Here is a 20798-nt window from a genome sequence, read left to right as displayed (position 1 = left end):
GCAGTTGCGGAGTATAAGCTACTGTGGGAGGAAGATGTTGCAGATGAAAGTGAAGCTAGTATCCTACACTACTGGAGCTGCAAAGAGTCCATTCTAAATTCGGTTTTTCAGTTTTAATTTCCAGTTCTTATTTGCTTTCAGTTTTTGAATTTGGATTTCTTTTTGACTTGCCTAGTGGATAGTTCTTGTGCAATTGGTATGGTGATTTGAGTGAATCATTTGTTATGAATGGAAATCTCTTGTGCTTGCTCTTTATCCATGAAAATTGTTTTGAAAATTTGATTGAGATTATGTGGTTGAGCTTGTTGAACAGAGATTATGGTTGCTTGTATCTGTTTAGATAGATGCTTGGTTTTAATTGTGATCAATATTCTTGGCATGGTGTTTATCAAATTTTGGAACCCTGAGTAAACTTGTGAGATGTTGTGCCTCAGAGTTTATTGCTGAATGTTATTACTTTGGAATCACAGTTGATTTTGCCTAAGTTTCTCTATTTGAACTAGTTACTTGCATGTTACAAATGATCAAGGCCATCTTGTTCTTCCACCTCTTCTACATTTTGAACCTAAAAGCCAATGTATAACCTTTGAACCTTAAAGAAAACTTTCTCATTCCCGAAACCTTAAGCCTATTGAAAAATCCTTAATCTCCTTACCTTGAGTTGAGATGAACATATATGTTAGAGTGAGGAGAATGGTCTAAGTTTGGGGGAGTTCTTGTCAAAAGGGGAGCATTGAGAAAAACAATAAGATGAGTAAAAAGAAAGAAAAAGAAGAAAGAAGAAGAAAGACAAAAACATGAATTCAATGAAAAAGAGTTGGGAAATAAGTTGAGAGTGGTTTATTCAAATTTGGAGAAAAAGAGATACTATGTTATATCATGAATTAAATTGTTTGGTCTCTTATCTCAAGGTGCTTTGTTGTCCAGAAAAACCAATTTTTCTTCTTAGCCCAGCCACAATACAAGCTTCAAAAAGTCCTGGTGATGTAACTTGCTTGTTAATGTGTTTGATATTGTTGAAACAAAAGACAAAGTTGATTTGTGTAACATTGTAATAGTTGAGAGTAGACACACATCCTTATACACCATTGTGCTTGAGTGAAACACTTTCCTTGGTGAGGATTGGTTCCATGCACGCATTGAAAACAACTTGCCATGTTTATTGATCTATCATTTGCATCTATCTTGTGACTTTGAAACTGTTAGCACCATGATTGAAGTTTAGCTTGCTAAGACTATATTGTCTCTTGAATGTGATTTATAAGTTGAGCAAGCATGATTGATTTGGTTTAACTGATTGAAACTATGCTTGAGTTGCTAGACCATTGTAATTGAACTGGTTGTTAGGTAAGGTACTTTTGCTTGAGGACAAGCAAAGTTGTAAGTTTGGGGGAGTTTGATAATGCTAATTCTCACCATTATCTAAGCATGAATTTAAGAGCAAAATCAACTCCTTTCTAGCTTGTAACTTGCTAAATCCTCTCTTTTATCTTAGTTTCATGAATAAATGTGTTTTAGGCTACATTGATGAGATTTCATCTATAATCCCTTTATTTTGTAGTAATACAATGATTGGAAGAACCTCCACGAAAAGTATAAAGCTGAACTAACCACATAAGCAAGCAGACCTGCACAAAATAGAAGAAAACACAAGGCTGCAGCAGAGACTCACGCCGGGCGCCTACTGACCTGGGCGGCGCCGGGCGTGAGGTAGCTGACCCATGGCGCGCCGGGCGCCGGTCTGTCGGGCCGCCGGGCGCGACTTTTTGCTGATGTGGCAGAAACGCTTTATTTAACCCTGGAACGCGAAGGGCTCGGGGTCTTTGGTTCTTTGGAGGTCCGATTCTTCTACTGGAGCTCATGGAGGGCGTGAGGAGCTGCTGGGTTCCTCTACTTCTCTACCTTTGGGTCTCCTTCTTCTTCCATCTTCCACTTTGTAAGCTTTAGGGTTCTCCATGGAAGTGGAGAACCAGATTCGTTTTGTTAGGGATTGTTGTAGCCTATGGATTCTTGTGTAATGAATGATTGATTTGATTATATATATGCCTTTTCTATCAAGTGCTAGTATTCTTGTTTCCAATCTTAAAGCTTGCATGTAATAGGAATGTTCATGACTTGAATTTGGGGTTTCATGGATTATGGGGACGTAAGATGGAATCTAGAACTGAAACAAGAGTCCTTGTGGTCATTGATTCTAGGGATGGAAGATGATTCACATGTTGTCTTAAGATCCTAGCTCTTTAATGCGGGTTTGCTTGTTAGATTGTCCAAGGAATTGGAGTTTAATGGGGATAACCTAGGCTCTTTCACCTAAGGGATTGGGGCTAGAGTGTTTTAGTGGATTGACTTTAGTAAATTGATAGAGAGGAGATAAAATTGGTTATACACAAGCGTGCATTGGTGAAAACTAACCTTAGCAATGTCATTTCATACCATTTCTAGTCTTTTCCATTTCCAAGTGCCTTCAATACCAAAGTCCAACCTTGTAATTATGTATGAATTTATCTTTCTGCACTTGTTCTGTATATTGATGTTTTGTTATTGAGTCTATATGAGTTGTTAATCGCACAATTCTCTAGTATTACGAGTCTCTTGGGAAAACGATACCCGGTCTTACCGGTTTATTACTTGAACGATTCGGTACACTTGCCGAACCATCAACAAGTTTTTGGCGCCGCTGCCGGGGGACTCGTATCAACAATAGACTTTTGTGAGGTTTCTAACTTGTTTAGACTTGATTTGTATATAGAACTAACTCTTTTGTTGTAAATAGATTTTCAATTTTACTTGGGCTAATTTGTGGCTTTAGCCTAGTTGTGTCTAAGTGTATGCAGGGGATGTTCATACAAGGAGGACTGCAGCCTCAAAAGCATCATGAAGACCCTGAGATTAAAGGAAGTTTAGGACACAAGGAGACAACTAGCTTGAGCACTACAAGCTGCCCAAAATTCTCCCTTCCTTGAAGTTGCTCCAAATACTAAGTGAAAGATGAAGAAAGGGAGAAGAAAAAGAGAAAGACTAGTCACCACCACCCTTGGATGAGAGACAAAGAACTCAAGCCTAGCAAGCAAAATTTGATCAAGATGATTGAGTGTTTGAAGATGTCAAGGTAGTGGAAGGGCTAAAAAGAAGATATCAAGCTTTGAGAGTTGATTTGGTGGCTAGAATGTGATTCAAGAGGAGTTGGTGGAAGGAGCACACCAACATCAAAATCTGCACTTCATTGAGTAATCCGTCAAGCTAATGACGTTAAACAAGCGCTTTTGGGAGGCAACCCAATTTTCTTATCCTTTTTACTTGTGTTTGTGTGGTTTTTATGTTGTGTGCATTAGTAGCTTATGTTTTGCATGTTTGTGTAGTTTTGAATTGTTGTGATTTTTGAGTTGTAATGTGTTTTTGTGGTTTGTTTGGTGTGTTTTCAAGTGCTTAAATCTGTTATGACATGTTAGAGTGTGCTCTATGATGTTTTGGTGTGATCTTAAGTGCTTAAATATGATTTGGATGCATAAGTGCAATTTTGAGTTGTAGAGTAAAAAGCTTTGGAAATGTGCATTCAATTCACCCATTCATGCATTCAATTTCATTCCTTATAGTTTAGACAAGTTTCAATGATGAAAACATGATATTCTGGATTGATTTGAGTGTGAATAAGGGTCATATACCAAAAATCACAAGTTGGGAAGCTTAATTTCGAAAACTGCAGAATTCTGCAGTTTTCTGCATAATTCACGCCCGGCGCCTCCTGATCAATAGGCGCCCGGCGCAAGCAGCACCTGGCTCAGTTGGCGCCCGGCTCAAGCAGACCTCTGCTCAGCAGGCGCCCGGCTCAAGTAGCACCTGGCTCGGTTCACGCCCGGCGCCTCCTGCTCGGTAGGCGCCCGGCCCCAGCAGCACTGGTTTAAGCACAAAATTTTTTTTTGCTTGTTTTTTGGTTTTTAATTGTTTTGCTGCTTTCTTTTGCAAATTTCTTTTAGTGTGTTTATGGATTCTTCTCTTCAGTTGTTGACTATGGGATGCTAATTTACTTTGAGCTTTCTTGTGCAGAATAACATCTTCCTTAAGACTTTACAGGTTTGAAAACCACCATTGGTTAACCCTTGAGGCATGCGTGAGTTGAGCAAACCATATGACTTGAAGATTTTGCTGCTCATGTACCATGGCCTGGGGGCCAGGCCCCTGCTGATGGGGGAGGTGGAGCAGTTGCGGAGTATAAGCTACTGTGGGAGGAAGATGTTGCAGATGAAAGTGAAGCTAGTATCCTACACTACTGGAGCTGCAAAGAGTCCATTCTAAATTCGGTTTTTCAGTTTTAATTTCCAGTTCTTATTTGCTTTCAGTTTTTGAATTTGGATTTCTTTTTGACTTGCCTAGTGGATAGTTCTTGTGCAATTGGTATGGTGATTTGAGTGAATCATTTGTTATGAATGGAAATCTCTTGTGCTTGCTCTTTATCCATGAAAATTGTTTTGAAAATTTGATTGAGATTATGTGGTTGAGCTTGTTGAACAGAGATTATGGTTGCTTGTATCTGTTTAGATAGATGCTTGGTTTTAATTGTGATCAATATTCTTGGCATGGTGTTTATCAAATTTTGGAACCCTGAGTAAACTTGTGAGATGTTGTGCCTCAGAGTTTATTGCTGAATGTTATTACTTTGGAATCACAGTTGATTTTGCCTAAGTTTCTCTATTTGAACTAGTTACTTGCATGTTACAAATGATCAAGGCCATCTTGTTCTTCCACCTCTTCTACATTTTGAACCTAAAAGCCAATGTATAACCTTTGAACCTTAAAGAAAACTTTCTCATTCCCGAAACCTTAAGCCTATTGAAAAATCCTTAATCTCCTTACCTTGAGTTGAGATGAACATATATGTTAGAGTGAGGAGAATGGTCTAAGTTTGGGGGAGTTCTTGTCAAAAGGGGAGCATTGAGAAAAACAATAAGATGAGTAAAAAGAAAGAAAAAGAAGAAAGAAGAAGAAAGACAAAAACATGAATTCAATGAAAAAGAGTTGGGAAATAAGTTGAGAGTGGTTTATTCAAATTTGGAGAAAAAGAGATACTATGTTATATCATGAATTAAATTGTTTGGTCTCTTATCTCAAGGTGCTTTGTTGTCCAGAAAAACCAATTTTTCTTCTTAGCCCAGCCACAATACAAGCTTCAAAAAGTCCTGGTGATGTAACTTGCTTGTTAATGTGTTTGATATTGTTGAAACAAAAGACAAAGTTGATTTGTGTAACATTGTAATAGTTGAGAGTAGACACACATCCTTATACACCATTGTGCTTGAGTGAAACACTTTCCTTGGTGAGGATTGGTTCCATGCACGCATTGAAAACAACTTGCCATGTTTATTGATCTATCATTTGCATCTATCTTGTGACTTTGAAACTGTTAGCACCATGATTGAAGTTTAGCTTGCTAAGACTATATTGTCTCTTGAATGTGATTTATAAGTTGAGCAAGCATGATTGATTTGGTTTAACTGATTGAAACTATGCTTGAGTTGCTAGACCATTGTAATTGAACTGGTTGTTAGGTAAGGTACTTTTGCTTGAGGACAAGCAAAGTTGTAAGTTTGGGGGAGTTTGATAATGCTAATTCTCACCATTATCTAAGCATGAATTTAAGAGCAAAATCAACTCCTTTCTAGCTTGTAACTTGCTAAATCCTCTCTTTTATCTTAGTTTCATGAATAAATGTGTTTTAGGCTACATTGATGAGATTTCATCTATAATCCCTTTATTTTGTAGTAATACAATGATTTGAAGAACCTCCACGAAAAGTATAAAGCTGAACTAACCACATAAGCAAGCAGACCTGCACAAAATAGAAGAAAACACAAGGCTGCAGCAGAGACTCACGCCGGGCGCCTACTGACCTGGGCGGCGCCGGGCGTGAGGTAGCTGACCCATGGCGCGCCGGGCGCCGGTCTGTCGGGCCGCCGGGCGCGACTTTTTGCTGATGTGGCAGAAACGCTTTATTTAACCCTGGAACGCGAAGGGCTCGGGGTCTTTGGTTCTTTGGAGGTCCGATTCTTCTACTGGAGCTCATGGAGGGCGTGAGGAGCTGCTGGGTTCCTCTACTTCTCTACCTTTGGGTCTCCTTCTTCTTCCATCTTCCACTTTGTAAGCTTTAGGGTTCTCCATGGAAGTGGAGAACCAGATTCGTTTTGTTAGGGATTGTTGTAGCCTATGGATTCTTGTGTAATGAATGATTGATTTGATTATATATATGCCTTTTCTATCAAGTGCTAGTATTCTTGTTTCCAATCTTAAAGCTTGCATGTAATAGGAATGTTCATGACTTGAATTTGGGGTTTCATGGATTATGGGGACGTAAGATGGAATCTAGAACTGAAACAAGAGTCCTTGTGGTCATTGATTCTAGGGATGGAAGATGATTCACATGTTGTCTTAAGATCCTAGCTCTTTAATGCGGGTTTGCTTGTTAGATTGTCCAAGGAATTGGAGTTTAATGGGGATAACCTAGGCTCTTTCACCTAAGGGATTGGGGCTAGAGTGTTTTAGTGGATTGACTTTAGTAAATTGATAGAGAGGAGATAAAATTGGTTATACACAAGCGTGCATTGGTGAAAACTAACCTTAGCAATGTCATTTCATACCATTTCTAGTCTTTTCCATTTCCAAGTGCCTTCAATACCAAAGTCCAACCTTGTAATTATGTATGAATTTATCTTTCTGCACTTGTTCTGTATATTGATGTTTTGTTATTGAGTCTATATGAGTTGTTAATCGCACAATTCTCTAGTATTACGAGTCTCTTGGGAAAACGATACCCGGTCTTACCGGTTTATTACTTGAACGATTCGGTACACTTGCCGAACCATCAACACACATCATCTAGAATCAGAAGAATTTTTTCACCATTGGTTAATCTATCCTTCAACTTTTTAGGCCTCTCTGATTCGGTACAATCCTTCAATGCCAATCCTAATGGTCCTGCAATATCATCTTGAATCTTTTTTATATCAAGGGTATTAGATATTGTAGTATCAATTACTTGATTATAACATTTTGACTTCTTAAGCTCCTTACCCACCTCTATTGCTAATGTTGTTTTTCCTGTGCCCCCCATCCCTTGCAATCCAATCATATAGTTGTTGTCATCTTTCAAGGCATTAAAAAGTTCTTCAAATTTCAACTTTCTACTTTCCAATGAAATGTAGTTTTGAGAAGAGTGATATTCAATGTCAGGAACATCAAGACTGATTCCAACATTTTCAAAGTTGCGTTCAACAAGTCTTCTAATCTCCTTTGTCTTACTTTCCAATTCCTTCCCCCTACTATATTGCCATTTGCAGTTAGGACACCATCCAAAGAAACATGTCACTTTCTTTTTGGTATCTTCTTCAATAAGTTCTATAGCTTGCTTTTGCCAATGTGTGACATCTTTTCGTATCTTATCACCTCTTCTAGTTGCCACTCTAGCATACTCTTCCCATGTTTCCTTTTTTGCTATCAAATTTTCCCTTTCCTTTTCAAAGTCATCAGTAATGCATGTGAAGCAACAAATATAACGTGATTGTTCTACTGTTGCATTAATCAATTTCTCCAGATTTGACTTTGCCAAATCAGATACAATGCTCACCATCTAAATCAAATTAATTACAAGAAATTTAATTTATAATAAAATCATATTTTTTCAATAAATTAAAGAAAAACTATAATACATTTTCATTATCGACAAAAGTGAAATATTTATAACCCTAACAAATATAATGTATAATCCATTTAATGGATACATGTAATGCTATTAGTTAATTCATATTAGTACCACTGTATGAATCTAGCATACCTTCTTCATTGATTCCTTAAGTACCAATTGGAATCTTGTAAACGGTAACATTTGAACTGTGCAATATAACTCGTGCATAACATAATTATGATGAGGAGCTCAACATTGTAAATCTCGAAGGAGGCAAGGAGGTTAAGGTCGACATAGGACTACTCAACATTGAAGATGTTGGTGGTTTTCGACATGGTAAGGACGGGAAAACCTTTGTAGATAAGAGAGGTTGGTGACTTGCTATCTCAATGATGGCGAATGGAACTTCTAGTAGGAATAAATAACCCACACAATGTGGAGGAGGATAGAGAGAAGCAACGACTTCATTGTCCCTATGTAGATCCAACTATAAATATGAACTTTATGTTGGAAGTTCGAGTATTCCTCTATATTCTATACCATACGAATTCTTTATGAATTTTCCCTATATTTTTTATAACCTAACTAGTGAGAAAAAATATTATATAAACTATGTATTCATATTTATTTATCTGAAGATGTTGGAAATGGTAAAATATTTTATATTTTCTCGGAGTATATTAAAGCCTAAAGAGACTATGATATATAATGAGATAGTTTTGATAGAAAAACAAGCTTTATGTGAATAAATTTATTCACTTCTCAGATATATTTCAATGTAAACAAAACATTACAATTTATAGACTCTAATTTTCTTTTTTATCATTTCCAATTCTTAGACTCTCCTACGTAGACCTAAGATTCCTATTAACCAATACATTAAATTGCTAACTCTCAGACAAAACTCCTAAGCAAATTAATTACCTATAGAATATGTTGAATAACCCCTCTTTTAAGTTTACCCAAACAAAATTCTCCCATAAACTTAAATATTTCTTCCATCCTTTATTTTGATCAGGTTTTTGTTATTATTAAACAACACAATAGCCAATGGCTTTGTAGACAAATTTGCAATTTGATTACGACTTCCAACATGCACCCTCTCACGTATTCTTAGATAAAATGAAATTTTTAAATTATATTTTTTCTTGAATATTCGTATAAAAATGCTTAAAGTGAAGAAATAATATTTTATTAATATTATAGAAAAATATTAGAAAACAAATAAAAATACTCTAATTCACTATGTGACTTTAAAATTCAGAAAAATAAGACTTAATTTAAAGAAAAAGGTGAAAATAATAGCATTGACATAATTCAATTTCGTCTTATTAACACGATATTATTATTATTTTTATTTCTCTTTTTACCTTATTTGACTTCATTATTTTAATTCAATTTTATTTTACTTTATTATATTTCATTTTAACTGCTCTGATTTTTTCTTGTAATAAGTGATTATTCTATTGAAAATTTGTGGTTGATTGTCACAGACATTTTGTACAACAATAAATTGATGAACCTGATTTCAAGTGCTATCTTAAAGAATAAAACCTTTATTTTCCATTCACAAAACTTAACGAGAATATCAATGATCACATTTTTGTGGTGTACAAGAATGAAAGTGATCGACTTCAATATCAATGATCACATTTTGTGGTGCTTATGTGGTTATATACTCAATTGCTTATGAACAAGAATAGTTGTGGTTTTTTATGTGAGATTTTATCAATTTTTTTGGTGTAGTAAGTGCTTATCTACTAAGTCCTAAGTGGTTATTTCATAACGGGGTTTTGTAAAACAATAAAAGTGGTTTAATTCAATCCCAATGACCACATCTTTTTGATGCAGTAAGTGGTTATCTCCTAAGTCCTATGTGGTTATTTCAGAACAGTGTTTTGTACAGCAATAAAAGTGGTTTAATCCAATCTCAATGACCACCTATCTCTTGGTGTAGTAAGTGGTTACCTACTAAGTCTTAAGTGGTTATTTCAGAACGGTGTTTTGTACAATAATAAAAGTGGTTTAATCCAATCTCAATGACCACATATCTCTTGGTGTAGTACGTGGTTACCTACTAAGTCCTAAGTAGTTATTTTAAAACGGTGTTTTGTACAACAATAAAAGTTGTTTAATTCAATCCTAATGACCACATTTTTTTGTGCAGTAAGTGGTTATCTACTAAGTTCTAAGTGGTTATTTCATAACGGTATTTGTTTTGTACAACAATAAAAGTTGTTTAATTTAATCCCAATGACCACATTTTTTTGGTGCAGTAAGTAGTTATCTACTAAGTCCTAAGTGGTTATTAGAACAATTTTCTATACAACAATAAAAGTAGTTTAATTCAATCCCAATGACCAAATGTTTTCGGTGCAGTAAGTGGTTATCTACTAAGTCCTAAGTGGTTATTTCAAAACGGTGTTTTGTACAACAATAAAAGTTGTTTAATTCAATCCCAATGACCACATTTTTTTTGTGCAGTAAGTAGTTATCTACTAAGTCCTAAGTGGTTATTTCATAACCATGTTTTGTACAACAATAAATTTTGGTGCAGTAAGTGGTTATCTACTAAGTACTTAGTGATTATTTCAGAATGGTGTTTTGTACAACAATAAAAGTGGTTTAATTCAATCCAATGACCGCATTTCTTTGGTGCAGTAAGTGGTTATCTACCAAGTCATATGTGGTTATTTCAAAAAGATGATTTGTACAACAATAAAAGTGATTCAATTCAATAGTAATCTTATTTTTTCAAGTAATGCATTCATAGTAATCTTATTATTCTTACCGTCAATGTAACCTCTTATATGTTTGACGTTTGTAGTTTTAAATTCATATTTTAAGTACAAAAAAGTTGATAAAAAAGTTGTGTTTGGTTTCACTGAATACAAAACCAAATATACACATTTAATTTAATATTGTTGCAGGGAGCAATGATGATCATAATCCCTCCTTAATTTGTAGACAACACCTCAAAAACCCATGAAAAGATTGGGGAAATAGATGCAACGATTTTAATAGAAAGAATGATGGTTTGTAGTGTTTCTTTAATTTACAGATCAAATTCTCCCAATCTATTCTAAAAGAAGTACTTTCAAGTATAAAGTGTTTTAAAACATTGAATCATAACGAAATTGTTCTAAGGACATAAAATGTTGGTTAATTGGGTTTAGAACAGAGGATGTATAACATTGAGTAGCCATTTTCTAGCTAAGAAGCCAAGACAATACAACAAAATTGATCGTGAAGTACACCAGCTATGATCATAGCACAATTCAAATAATGCAAAAACTAAATTACAGATTCCAATTTCATAGACTGCTAGAATTTCAAGAAGGATCAAGAACGACATTAGGAAGATCAGCTCGTCCCATCTTTCCTAAACCTTGAAGTATCATATTGTATGTAATAAAAATAATCAAGCAAACTTGCAAAAGAACATAATTAGGAGAAACTCTTATTCACCAATCAAGAATCTCCTAGTGACACACGAGTGTTTGGATCTATCTGCTACATACATGTTCCTGATCGAAAGAGGCACAAGCTTGAAGACAAGACATATGAGGAATATTCTTGGGATATAGTACATATTTAAAAGTCTATTGAGTCTACAACCTACAAGCAAAAAATCTTATCATTAGTCTAGATATTAAAGTTGATGAAAATGCTTCTTGGAATTGGGAAGAAGAAAAAGTTGTTAAAAGCAACATTTTAGTTCCAGTGCAAAAATCTCAAGAAGAAACTCAAGAAGAGGAAAAACATTCAAGTACGCTTTCTCCACCTCCACAATAATAAGATTCTTCACCTAAATCCACTCCAAGATGAGTAAGATATTTGGTAGACATATATACGAAATTTGCAATTATGGTCATGATTGAGCCTAACTATTATGAAGAAGCATCAAAGAAAGAAGTATTGGTCACGACTGTGAAAGAAGAGATTAAAAGGATTGAGAAGAATAACACTTGGGAACTCGTAAACTGCCCTCATGGAAAAGACATCATTAGAGTGAAATGAATATATAAAAGAAAGGTCAATCCTAATGGAACTATACAAAAGTACAAAGCAGGTTTAGTTGCCAAAGGTTACTCGTAACAACCAGGAATTGACTATAATGAGACATTTGCTCTAGTTTCTCGCTTAAATACCAATAATGCATAAATAGTGTTTAACGTCACGCGTTTAACGTCTAACGAATGAAAATCCAACATAAAAAATGACCGGTGACATTTTTGAAAATAAAACATCATTATAGAAATCGGTTCCTCTAGTATCAGACGTCAAATAAGCTTTAAACGCCGATCCCCCCAGATCAGACGTCAAAAAGGTCCAAAATTTGCGAATATTAACTTTTTTTACGACATAGACATTGGCCCCTCAAATCAGACGTCAAATCCTCCTTTAGACGTCGCCCTCCCCCTAGATCAAACGTAAAAAAGGTCCAAAAATATCTCATTTTAAACGCCAATATTAATTTTATTACAACATACACATCGGGCCCCCTGAATCAAACGTCAAATCCCCCTTTAGACGTCGGCCCCCAAATCAGATGTCTAAAAGGTCCGTAAATAAACGTTAGTGCCCCCCAAATTAGACGTCAAATCCTCTACCAGAATCTGCAAAATCAGAATTGAAAGGCCACTTTTTCAAACATTAGACGTGGAACGTAGGGGGTCGACGTCTAATACACATTAGACATCGGATCTCCTTTCCCACACGTCAATAAGCTGCAAAAATACCGAAAAAGTAGCGCCAAAATGGATTTTTTAGTAATTAACGTCAGATTTGGAGAAGGGCCGACGTCAAATGCCCTTTTAAACCCCAAACAATCATAATGCGAGCTTCACTTTCTTTCGCGTTTCACTTTCTTTCGCGTTTTTGTTTAGGTTTTTTCTTCGTTCGCATTCGTCATTGTTGCTATAAGGTATGTTTGATTACTTTTATTCAAATTAATTTATTTTGCACCGATTAATTTTAGTTTATACCAATTAAACTTCGTTTGCACTGATTAAATTTCGTTTGCACCAATTAATTTTGGCTTATGATGCAGTTTTGTCTATGAGTTGATGAATCTGGGTGGCGGTAGTGAGTGTCCAATTTCCATTGCTTGAAACTCGTAGTATATACAATTTTATAATGTCCTATAATAATTTTATGTACTTGAGGTGTGGTAATATTGTAGAAAAAAATTAATTTAAAAAAAACAAAAAAGATGTCAGTTATGAGGGGTCTGACGTCAAAATTGACGTTCGAGGAAGGAGAACCGACATCCAATTGACGTCTCCCAATTAGACGTCTGATCTGGATTGGATGTTAAATGTCGAAAATAACACACGTCAAGTCTTTTTTGGAGTAGTGTACAATTAGTGTTCTAATAAATCATGCAGCATAAAAAGGATGAAACATATATTAAGTTGATGTAAAATCAGCCTTTTTAAATGGAGTGCTCATAGAAGAGATTTATATTGAATAACCACAAGGTTTCATCAACAAAGGAAATGAAGGCAGAGTACTAAGACTTAAAGAAGTCTTATACAGCCTAAAGCAAACTCCTCGAGCATGGTATAGCAAGATTGATCAATACTTCATCGATCAAGGATTCAGGAGGAGCAAAAGTGAGCCATAATTATATATTAAGGCACAAGGTCAGTACCATCTCATTTTCTCTTTATATGTCGATTATATTATCTATATAGGAAACAATATGGAGGTGATGAAAGAATTTAAAAAATGCATGATGAAGACATTTGAAATATGGTGAACTATTTCCTCGGTATAGTAGGAAAAAGAATTTTAAGATATCTAAAAGGCACAAAGGAGTTTGGTATATGGTATAAAACCATGACTAACTCAAGGATGATTGGCTACATAAATAGTGATTGGGCAGGATCAATGGACGACGTAAAGAGTACGTCAAGATATGCTTTCTCACTAGGATCAGGTATTATATCTTGGGCATCAAAGAAGCAAGCAATCGTGGCACAATCAACAACGTAAGTAGAGTATGTAGCAGCTACTCAAACCACGAGTCAAGAAACATGGTTACAAAGAATACTTCAAGAAATGGGTGAACCACAAGATGCACTAACTATTATCTATTGTGACAATAAATTGACAATAACAATAGCAAAAAGTCAAGTTCATCAAATAACAAAACACAATGCAATAACTATTATCTATTTCCATTAAATATCACTTCATTCGAGATGAAGAGACAACCAAACAAATTTCACTCGAGTATTGTCCAATAGAAGATCAAATTGCAGATATTTTTACGAAGGTGTTACCAAGACCAAGATTTAAACTACTGCACGCAATGCTTGGAGTTATCGAATATGTATCAAGGATGAATATTAAAGTGTATTGCAAATTGTAGAAGAATATAGAAAATTCTAAGATAGAAGTATTAAAATGTAACAAAACTTGTAGAATATTGTAGAAAAACCTAAGATAGGAAGAAAAAATCAAGAACATTCTAAATAGATAAAAATCTAGGACATTCCACATGCTAGCATGTTCTAGAATAATCTATAGGTCTATAAATGCCCATATACTCTACCATTTGATGCAAGACAACATCTACTACAACTAAGATAATTACAACACTTCTTTCAACTACTACTCTCCACATTTTTTTTACATTTCACAGTCTCTACATTTTCTCTACTCATCAACTATTTCTTTTACAACCTCAAAATACTAATTAACAAAAACCAATTAATCGAACGCTCATGAACAATCTTCTGGCAGGGATACTGATTGAGGAAGTGGAAAAGATGGAAAGAATAGTGTTGATAGAAAAAAAATATAGTGTTACAATTGTTAGAAGTACGAGCAATATTTGTATGAGTGCTGGAAAAATAATAAAAAAGGAAAGAAGGAGGAAGAAGCAAATTTGGTGCAAGATGATGATAGATCAGACTCGGATCAGGTGCTATTGATGGCAACCACTAGCACTGGTGAAGATAGCTCCTCTTGGTTCCTAGATACACGTAGCTCTAATCATATGATCGATTGACTAATTAACTTGACTCTACATGTGAAAAATAGTGTAAGGTTTGCATACAACAGTACAATTGTTGCTGAAGGAATTCACGAAGTGATGATCACTCAAAAAGATGGAAGACAACCTATATGAGTGACGTGTTATATGTTCCAAACAAGAAGAACAGTATTCTCAGTTTGGGAGAGTTGCTGGAAAAAGGATATGTGATGAACATGCAGCAAAATCAAATAAGATCTATGATTCTAAACAATGATTGGTGGTCAAGGCACCATTGTCCAGAAACAAAATGTTCAAGGTAAATTTAAATGCTACAACAATTCAATGTTTGGCTGCCACTAATGTTGAGGAAGAGAGTTGGCTATGGCACTATAGATTTGGTCACCTAAATTTTAAAAGTTTGAATCAATGGAGTACCAAGCAAATGGTGTGTGGTATGCCACCAATTTACTCTCCTTTGAAGACTTGTGAGGGATGTGTGATAGGGAAACAACCAAGGAAGAATTCTAAAACCATTATCCAACACAAATCGCAGCAACCACTTGGAGTGGTCTACTCTGACGTATGTCGATCATTGTATACACCATTATTCAGTGGCAATAGATATTTTGTCACCTTTGTGGACGAGTTCACCGGGAAGATTTGGCTATATATGATAGGAGAAGGAAAAAAGTGAGGTGTTCAATCTCTTTGTTAAATTTTTTTCACTGGCTGAAACCTACTGAAACAATCATTTATTTTTCTGACTATCTTCAACTCCAAAAAACACAATAGTTCACCAACCGAAATCCCAAGTCGACCTAAGCCTCTACGCTCCCAAATAGTGAAAATGGTAAACTCGTGAACGAGGAAGAACAAAGGGAAAATCATGAACGGAGAAGATGAATGTCGAAGTAAAGAATATCTACAAATGGGATTCAAGATGTTGTTATGAATAGTTTTCGTTCTTCGTGATTCCAAGGTAATATGATGTATTTTTCTGAATCCCAAACCTAAGTGATAGAGTTATTGTGGCCGCTCGTCTTAACGATCGACAGGTACGATCGTCATCGTGCCTGTCGTTCGTATCGATGATTGTGTTATGGTCGCTCGTCCTAACGATCGACAGGTACGATCGTCATCGTGCCTGTCGTTCGTATCGTTCGTATCGTTCGTGGCCCTCGACAGGAACGCTCGTCCTCGTGCCTGTCGCCCACGCTGCTCGACAGGAACGTTCGTCCTTGTGCCTGTCGCCCACACTGCTCGACAGGAACGTTCGCCCTCGTGACTGTCGCCCACACTGCTCGACAGGAACGTTCGTCCTCATGCCTGTCGTCCACACTGCTCGACAGGAACGTTCGTCCTCGTGCCTGTCGCCCACGCTGCTCGACAGGAACGCTCGTCCTTTTGCCCTGTCGATCGTTCTGTTTCGTTTATTCCGTTTGTCTTCTTATTACTGATCGTTTCCTTTTATTAGGACGTTCGGTCTTAGAAGCTTTTCTAGTTTTCTTTTCTTCCTGTTTATATACCTTTATCTTGTTGTATTTTCTGTAACTTTGATAATACATTTCTTTTCTCCTTTGCTCTCCGATTCTCTCTTCCTCTTTTCTCTGTTTTCTTACATGGTAGCAGTAGACAAATACTTTTCTCATGGCTTTCTCTAATTCTACCACCGATTATCTTTCCAATCCTGCTAATCCTCTATTTCTGCATCCCGGTGAGAATCCAGCTCTTATTCTTGTCACTCCTCCTCTTTCTGACAACAACTATCAACAATGGCGCCATGATATGCTCGTTGCTCTGGAAACCAAGAATAAAGAAAAATTCGTTCTTGGCACTATTCCTTGCCCTCCTGCTGATGATACTCTACACGAAGCCTGGAAACGTTGTAACAAGATGGTGATTTCATGGCTGACACGATCCATGACTCTTCCTATTAAACAGTCTGTTATGTGGATGGAATCTGCCTATGACATTTGGATTGATCTTCTTCAACGTTTTTCTCATGGTGATAAATTTCGTATTGCTGATCTTCAAGAAGCCATTCATTCTTGCAAACAAGGTGATTCCACTGTATCTCAGTATTATACTCGTCTTCAAATTATTTGGAAAGAGCTTTCTTTATATCAAACAATTCTTGTCTGTACCTGTCATTCTCCTTGCAATTGTGGATTATTACTCAAAATTCAACAAGATCGCAGTGATGATTCTGTTATCAAGTTTCTTCGTGGGTTAAACGATGAATTCTCTTCTGTACGTTCTCAAATCATGCTAATGGAACCCATGCCGAATCTTCCTAAAACGTTTTCTTTGATCCTTCAACAAGAACGTGAATTTCATAATGCGTCCTCACAAACTACACAAGATTCTATGGCCAATTTCAATTCTTACGATCCTCAACACAAGCCTTATAAAACTGATCGTTCTGGTGTTTTTCCTGGTCGTGGACGAGGACGCACTACAAAGTTTGGTGGTCGTTCTAAATACTGTGATCATTGCAAAAGAACTAATCATACTTCTGATAATTGCTGGATCAAATATGGTCTTCCTCAAGGTTATAAACCCGTCATCAAACCTCATTCTGCTATCTCCAATCCTTCTGCCAACATGACTAATGGTGATTCACACACCTCCACTGACATTTCTAATGATGATTCTGATGCTGATAAAACTCAACCTCAATACACCTTTTCTCAAGATCAGTACCACGCTATTCTTGGTTTATTGAAACAATCTCAATCTCCTACTACTAGGGAGGCCAGTGTTAATCAATGCACTCCACAGTCATCAGGTTCTTTTTCTTCACTTAATTTTTCCTCTTGGATTATAGATAGTGGCGCTACTGATCATATATGTTCTTCCAAATCTCTTTTTCATTCCTTACATCCCATCACTCCTATTTCAATACGTTTACCAAATCACAGTTTTGTTACTGCTGAATTTTCTGGTACTGTCATTCTAGGCAATTTGATTTTACATAATACTCTTTTTGTTCCTAATTTCTCTGTTCATCTTATTTCTATTTCAAAATTGTTACATTCAAATAATTTCTTCATTGTTTTTCATCAAAATAGCTGTCTCATTGTGCAGATGAATACTTACCGGATGATTGGAGTAGCTAAGAAATACAAGGGCCTTTTTTATCTTCTCAGTAATAATGTCACAACTACTTCTGCATTGAATATTTCTCATTCTGTTTTTCATAACAATTCTAATGATTCTTGTAATTTGTGGCACATGAAACTTGGACATCCTTCAAATAAAGTTCTTCAAACTTTAGCCTCTCAATACACTGATATGTTTTTTCAATCTTTTGATGCTTGTGACGCCTGTGCTTTTGCTAAACAAAAACGTCTTAAATTTTCTGTTAGCAAAACTAAATCTCCTTGTTTCTTCCATCTAATTCATGTTGATATTTGGGGCCCCCTTTCTATTTCTTCTATTGATGGATACAAATATTTTTTAACCATTGTTGATGACTATAGCCGTTTTACCTGGATTCTTCTTTTAAAACAAAAATCTGATGTTAAAAACTTACTTCCAAAATTTATTCTCTTAACTGAAAATCAGTTTTCCTGTAAACTTAAAATTCTAAGATCTGACAATGGCAAAGAATTCTTCCTTAATGACTTTTACTCTACTAAAGGTATTTTTCATGAAACTTCTTGTGTTGCTACTCCTCAGCAAAATGGCATTGTTGAAAGGAAGCATCAACATATTCTTAATGTTTGTCGTTCTCTCCTTTTTCAATCTAAAGTTCCTAACATTTTCTGGTCTTATGCTATCAAACTTGCTATTCACATTATTAATAGACTTCCAACACCTTTTCTTCACAATAAATCTCCTTATGAATTAGTTTATTCCATCAAACCTGATTTTTCAAATTTAAAAGTTTTTGGCTGCTTATCATACTCCAGCTCTGCCACTGCAGGACGTACCAAACTTGATCCCAGAAGCACTAAATGTATTTTTCTTGGATATAAATCTGGAACCAAAGGGTTTGTGCTGTATGATTTGAATTCACATTCAATTATCGTTTCTCGAAATGTCATTTTTCATGAAAATATTTTTCCCTATAAAAATTGTTCTTTTTCCCCTCCCTCTCCTACACATGATGATAATTCTGATGTTATTCTTTTTGATTTTCCTACTGTTCTACCTTTTTCCACTACTCCAAATCATTCACCTTATAACATTTCTAACACTACTGATAATATCATTACTCCCACTATTGAACAACGAATTTCCCTTAGAAATAAAACTCGACCTAAATATCTTGATCATTACTACTGTGGTGCAACTTCTGCTATTCAACCAAATCATACTACCCCATATCCCATGCATTTGTTTCTTTCTTATAATAATTGTTCCTCTAACCACACTTCTTTTTGTCATAATATTTCTGCTCAAGTTGAACCTTCTTCTTTTAAAGAAGCTAGCAAGTTTGAATGTTGGCAACAGGCTATGAATTCTGAACTTGCTGCCCTTGAAAGAAATCAAACATGGACTTTGGTTAATCTTCCTATTGGAAAGAAACCTATCAGTTGTCGTTGGGTATATCGTATTAAGCACAAATCGAATGGTTCTATTGATAGATATAAAGCTCGTTTAGTGGCAAAAGGCTTCACTCAAACTGAAGGATTGGATTACTATGAAACATTTTCACCTGTTGTTAAAATCACCATTGTTCGGCTCGTTCTTGCTCTTGCTGCCATCAATAAATGGTTTCTTCATCAATTGGATGTCGACAATGCTTTTCTCCATGGTGATTTATCTGAAGAAATATACATGAGGCCTCCTCCTGGTCTTCGTTCATCTACTCCTAATCTTGTCTGCAAACTTAAAAAGTCTCTTTATGGTTTAAAACAAGCTAGCAGAAACTGGAATCACACACTCACATCTGAGTTGGTTTCTCTTGGTTTTAAACAAAGCACTGCTGACCACTCTCTTTTTATCAAATATTCTCCTACTGCTATAACTGTTATTCTGGTTTATGTTGATGATATACTTCTTTCTGGAAATAACTTGTCTGAAATCACCATTGTCAAAGATCATCTACACAACAAGTTTCACATTAAAAATCTTGGAGATCTCAAATTTTTTCTGGGTTTTGAAATTGCTAGATCTCAAGCTGGGATATGTATTAATCAAAGAAAATATTGTCTTGAGTTAATCTCTGAAGCTGGTATGTTAGGTTGTAAACCTGCTTCTACTCCTGCTGATCCTTCTATCAAACTTCATGCTGATGAGGGCCCTCTTCTCACTGATCCTTTTTCTTATCGGCGTCTTATTGGTCGTCTTCTTTATCTCACTCATACACGGCCTGACATTACTTTTGCCGTCCAACAACTTAGTCAATTTATATCCACTCCTCGCCAACCTCACATGCAACAAGCCATGAGAATTATTAGATATTTAAAGAATGCTCCCGGCTCTGGTCTATTATATGCTGCAAATAATTCTTTCCGCGTGCACGCATATTCTGACTCTGATTGGGCTACCTGTGCTACCACTAGAAGATCCATCTCTGGTTTTTGCGTTTTTCTTGGAACTGCTCTTATCTCCTGGAAATCAAAGAAACAAACCACCGTTTCCAAATCTTCTTCTGAAGCCGAATACAGGTCTTTGGCTTCCTTAACCTGTGAATTACAATGGCTGCAATATCTTTTAAAAGATTTGAATATACCGTGCCCGACACCTTATTCTGTTTACTGTGACAACAACTCTGCTATTCACATTGCCAAGAATCCCACCTTTCATGAACGAACCAAGCATATTGATATAGACTGTCATGTCACTCGACAAAAGCTTCAAGATGGTCTCATCAAACTTCTGCATGTTTCCTCTCCCAATCAAATTGCAGATGTTTTCACCAAATCACTTTATCCTTCTCCTTTCAATATGGTCACTTCCAAGCTAAACATGCATAACATTCATGTTCATCTTGAGGGGGGATGATAGAGTTATTGTGGCCGCTCGTCTTAACGATCGACAGGTACGATCGTCATCGTGCCTGTCGTTCGTATCGATGATTGTGTTATGGTCGCTCGTCCTAACGATCGACAGGTACGATCGTCATCGTGCCTGTCGTTCGTATCGTTCGTATCGTTCGTGGCCCTCGACAGGAACGCTCGTCCTCGT

General features: G+C 36.1%; 1 protein-coding gene across 1 annotated transcript in view; it reads right to left on the bottom strand.

Moving 5' to 3' along the window:
* Positions 1-7653, bottom strand: part of LOC148191701 (uncharacterized) — a 32499-nt gene extending 24846 nt beyond the window's left edge. Inside the window, exon 1 of the mRNA XM_088100746.1 lies at positions 6861-7653. Coding sequence (XP_087956872.1) covers positions 6861-7618 — 758 coding nt within the window. The 5' untranslated portion in view covers positions 7619-7653. The remainder of the gene's footprint in view (positions 1-6860) is intronic.
* Between the last annotated feature and the right edge of the window lie 13145 nt (positions 7654-20798).

The sequence above is a fragment of the Vigna umbellata genome, chromosome 10 (genome assembly GCF_029865625.1).
Source record: "Vigna umbellata cultivar VRB3 chromosome 10, Vumbellata_1.0, whole genome shotgun sequence".
Classification (NCBI taxonomy): domain Eukaryota; kingdom Viridiplantae; phylum Streptophyta; class Magnoliopsida; order Fabales; family Fabaceae; genus Vigna; species Vigna umbellata.
The sequence above is the reverse complement of the archived record's forward strand: the minus strand, read 5'-3'. Positions and strand labels throughout refer to the sequence as shown.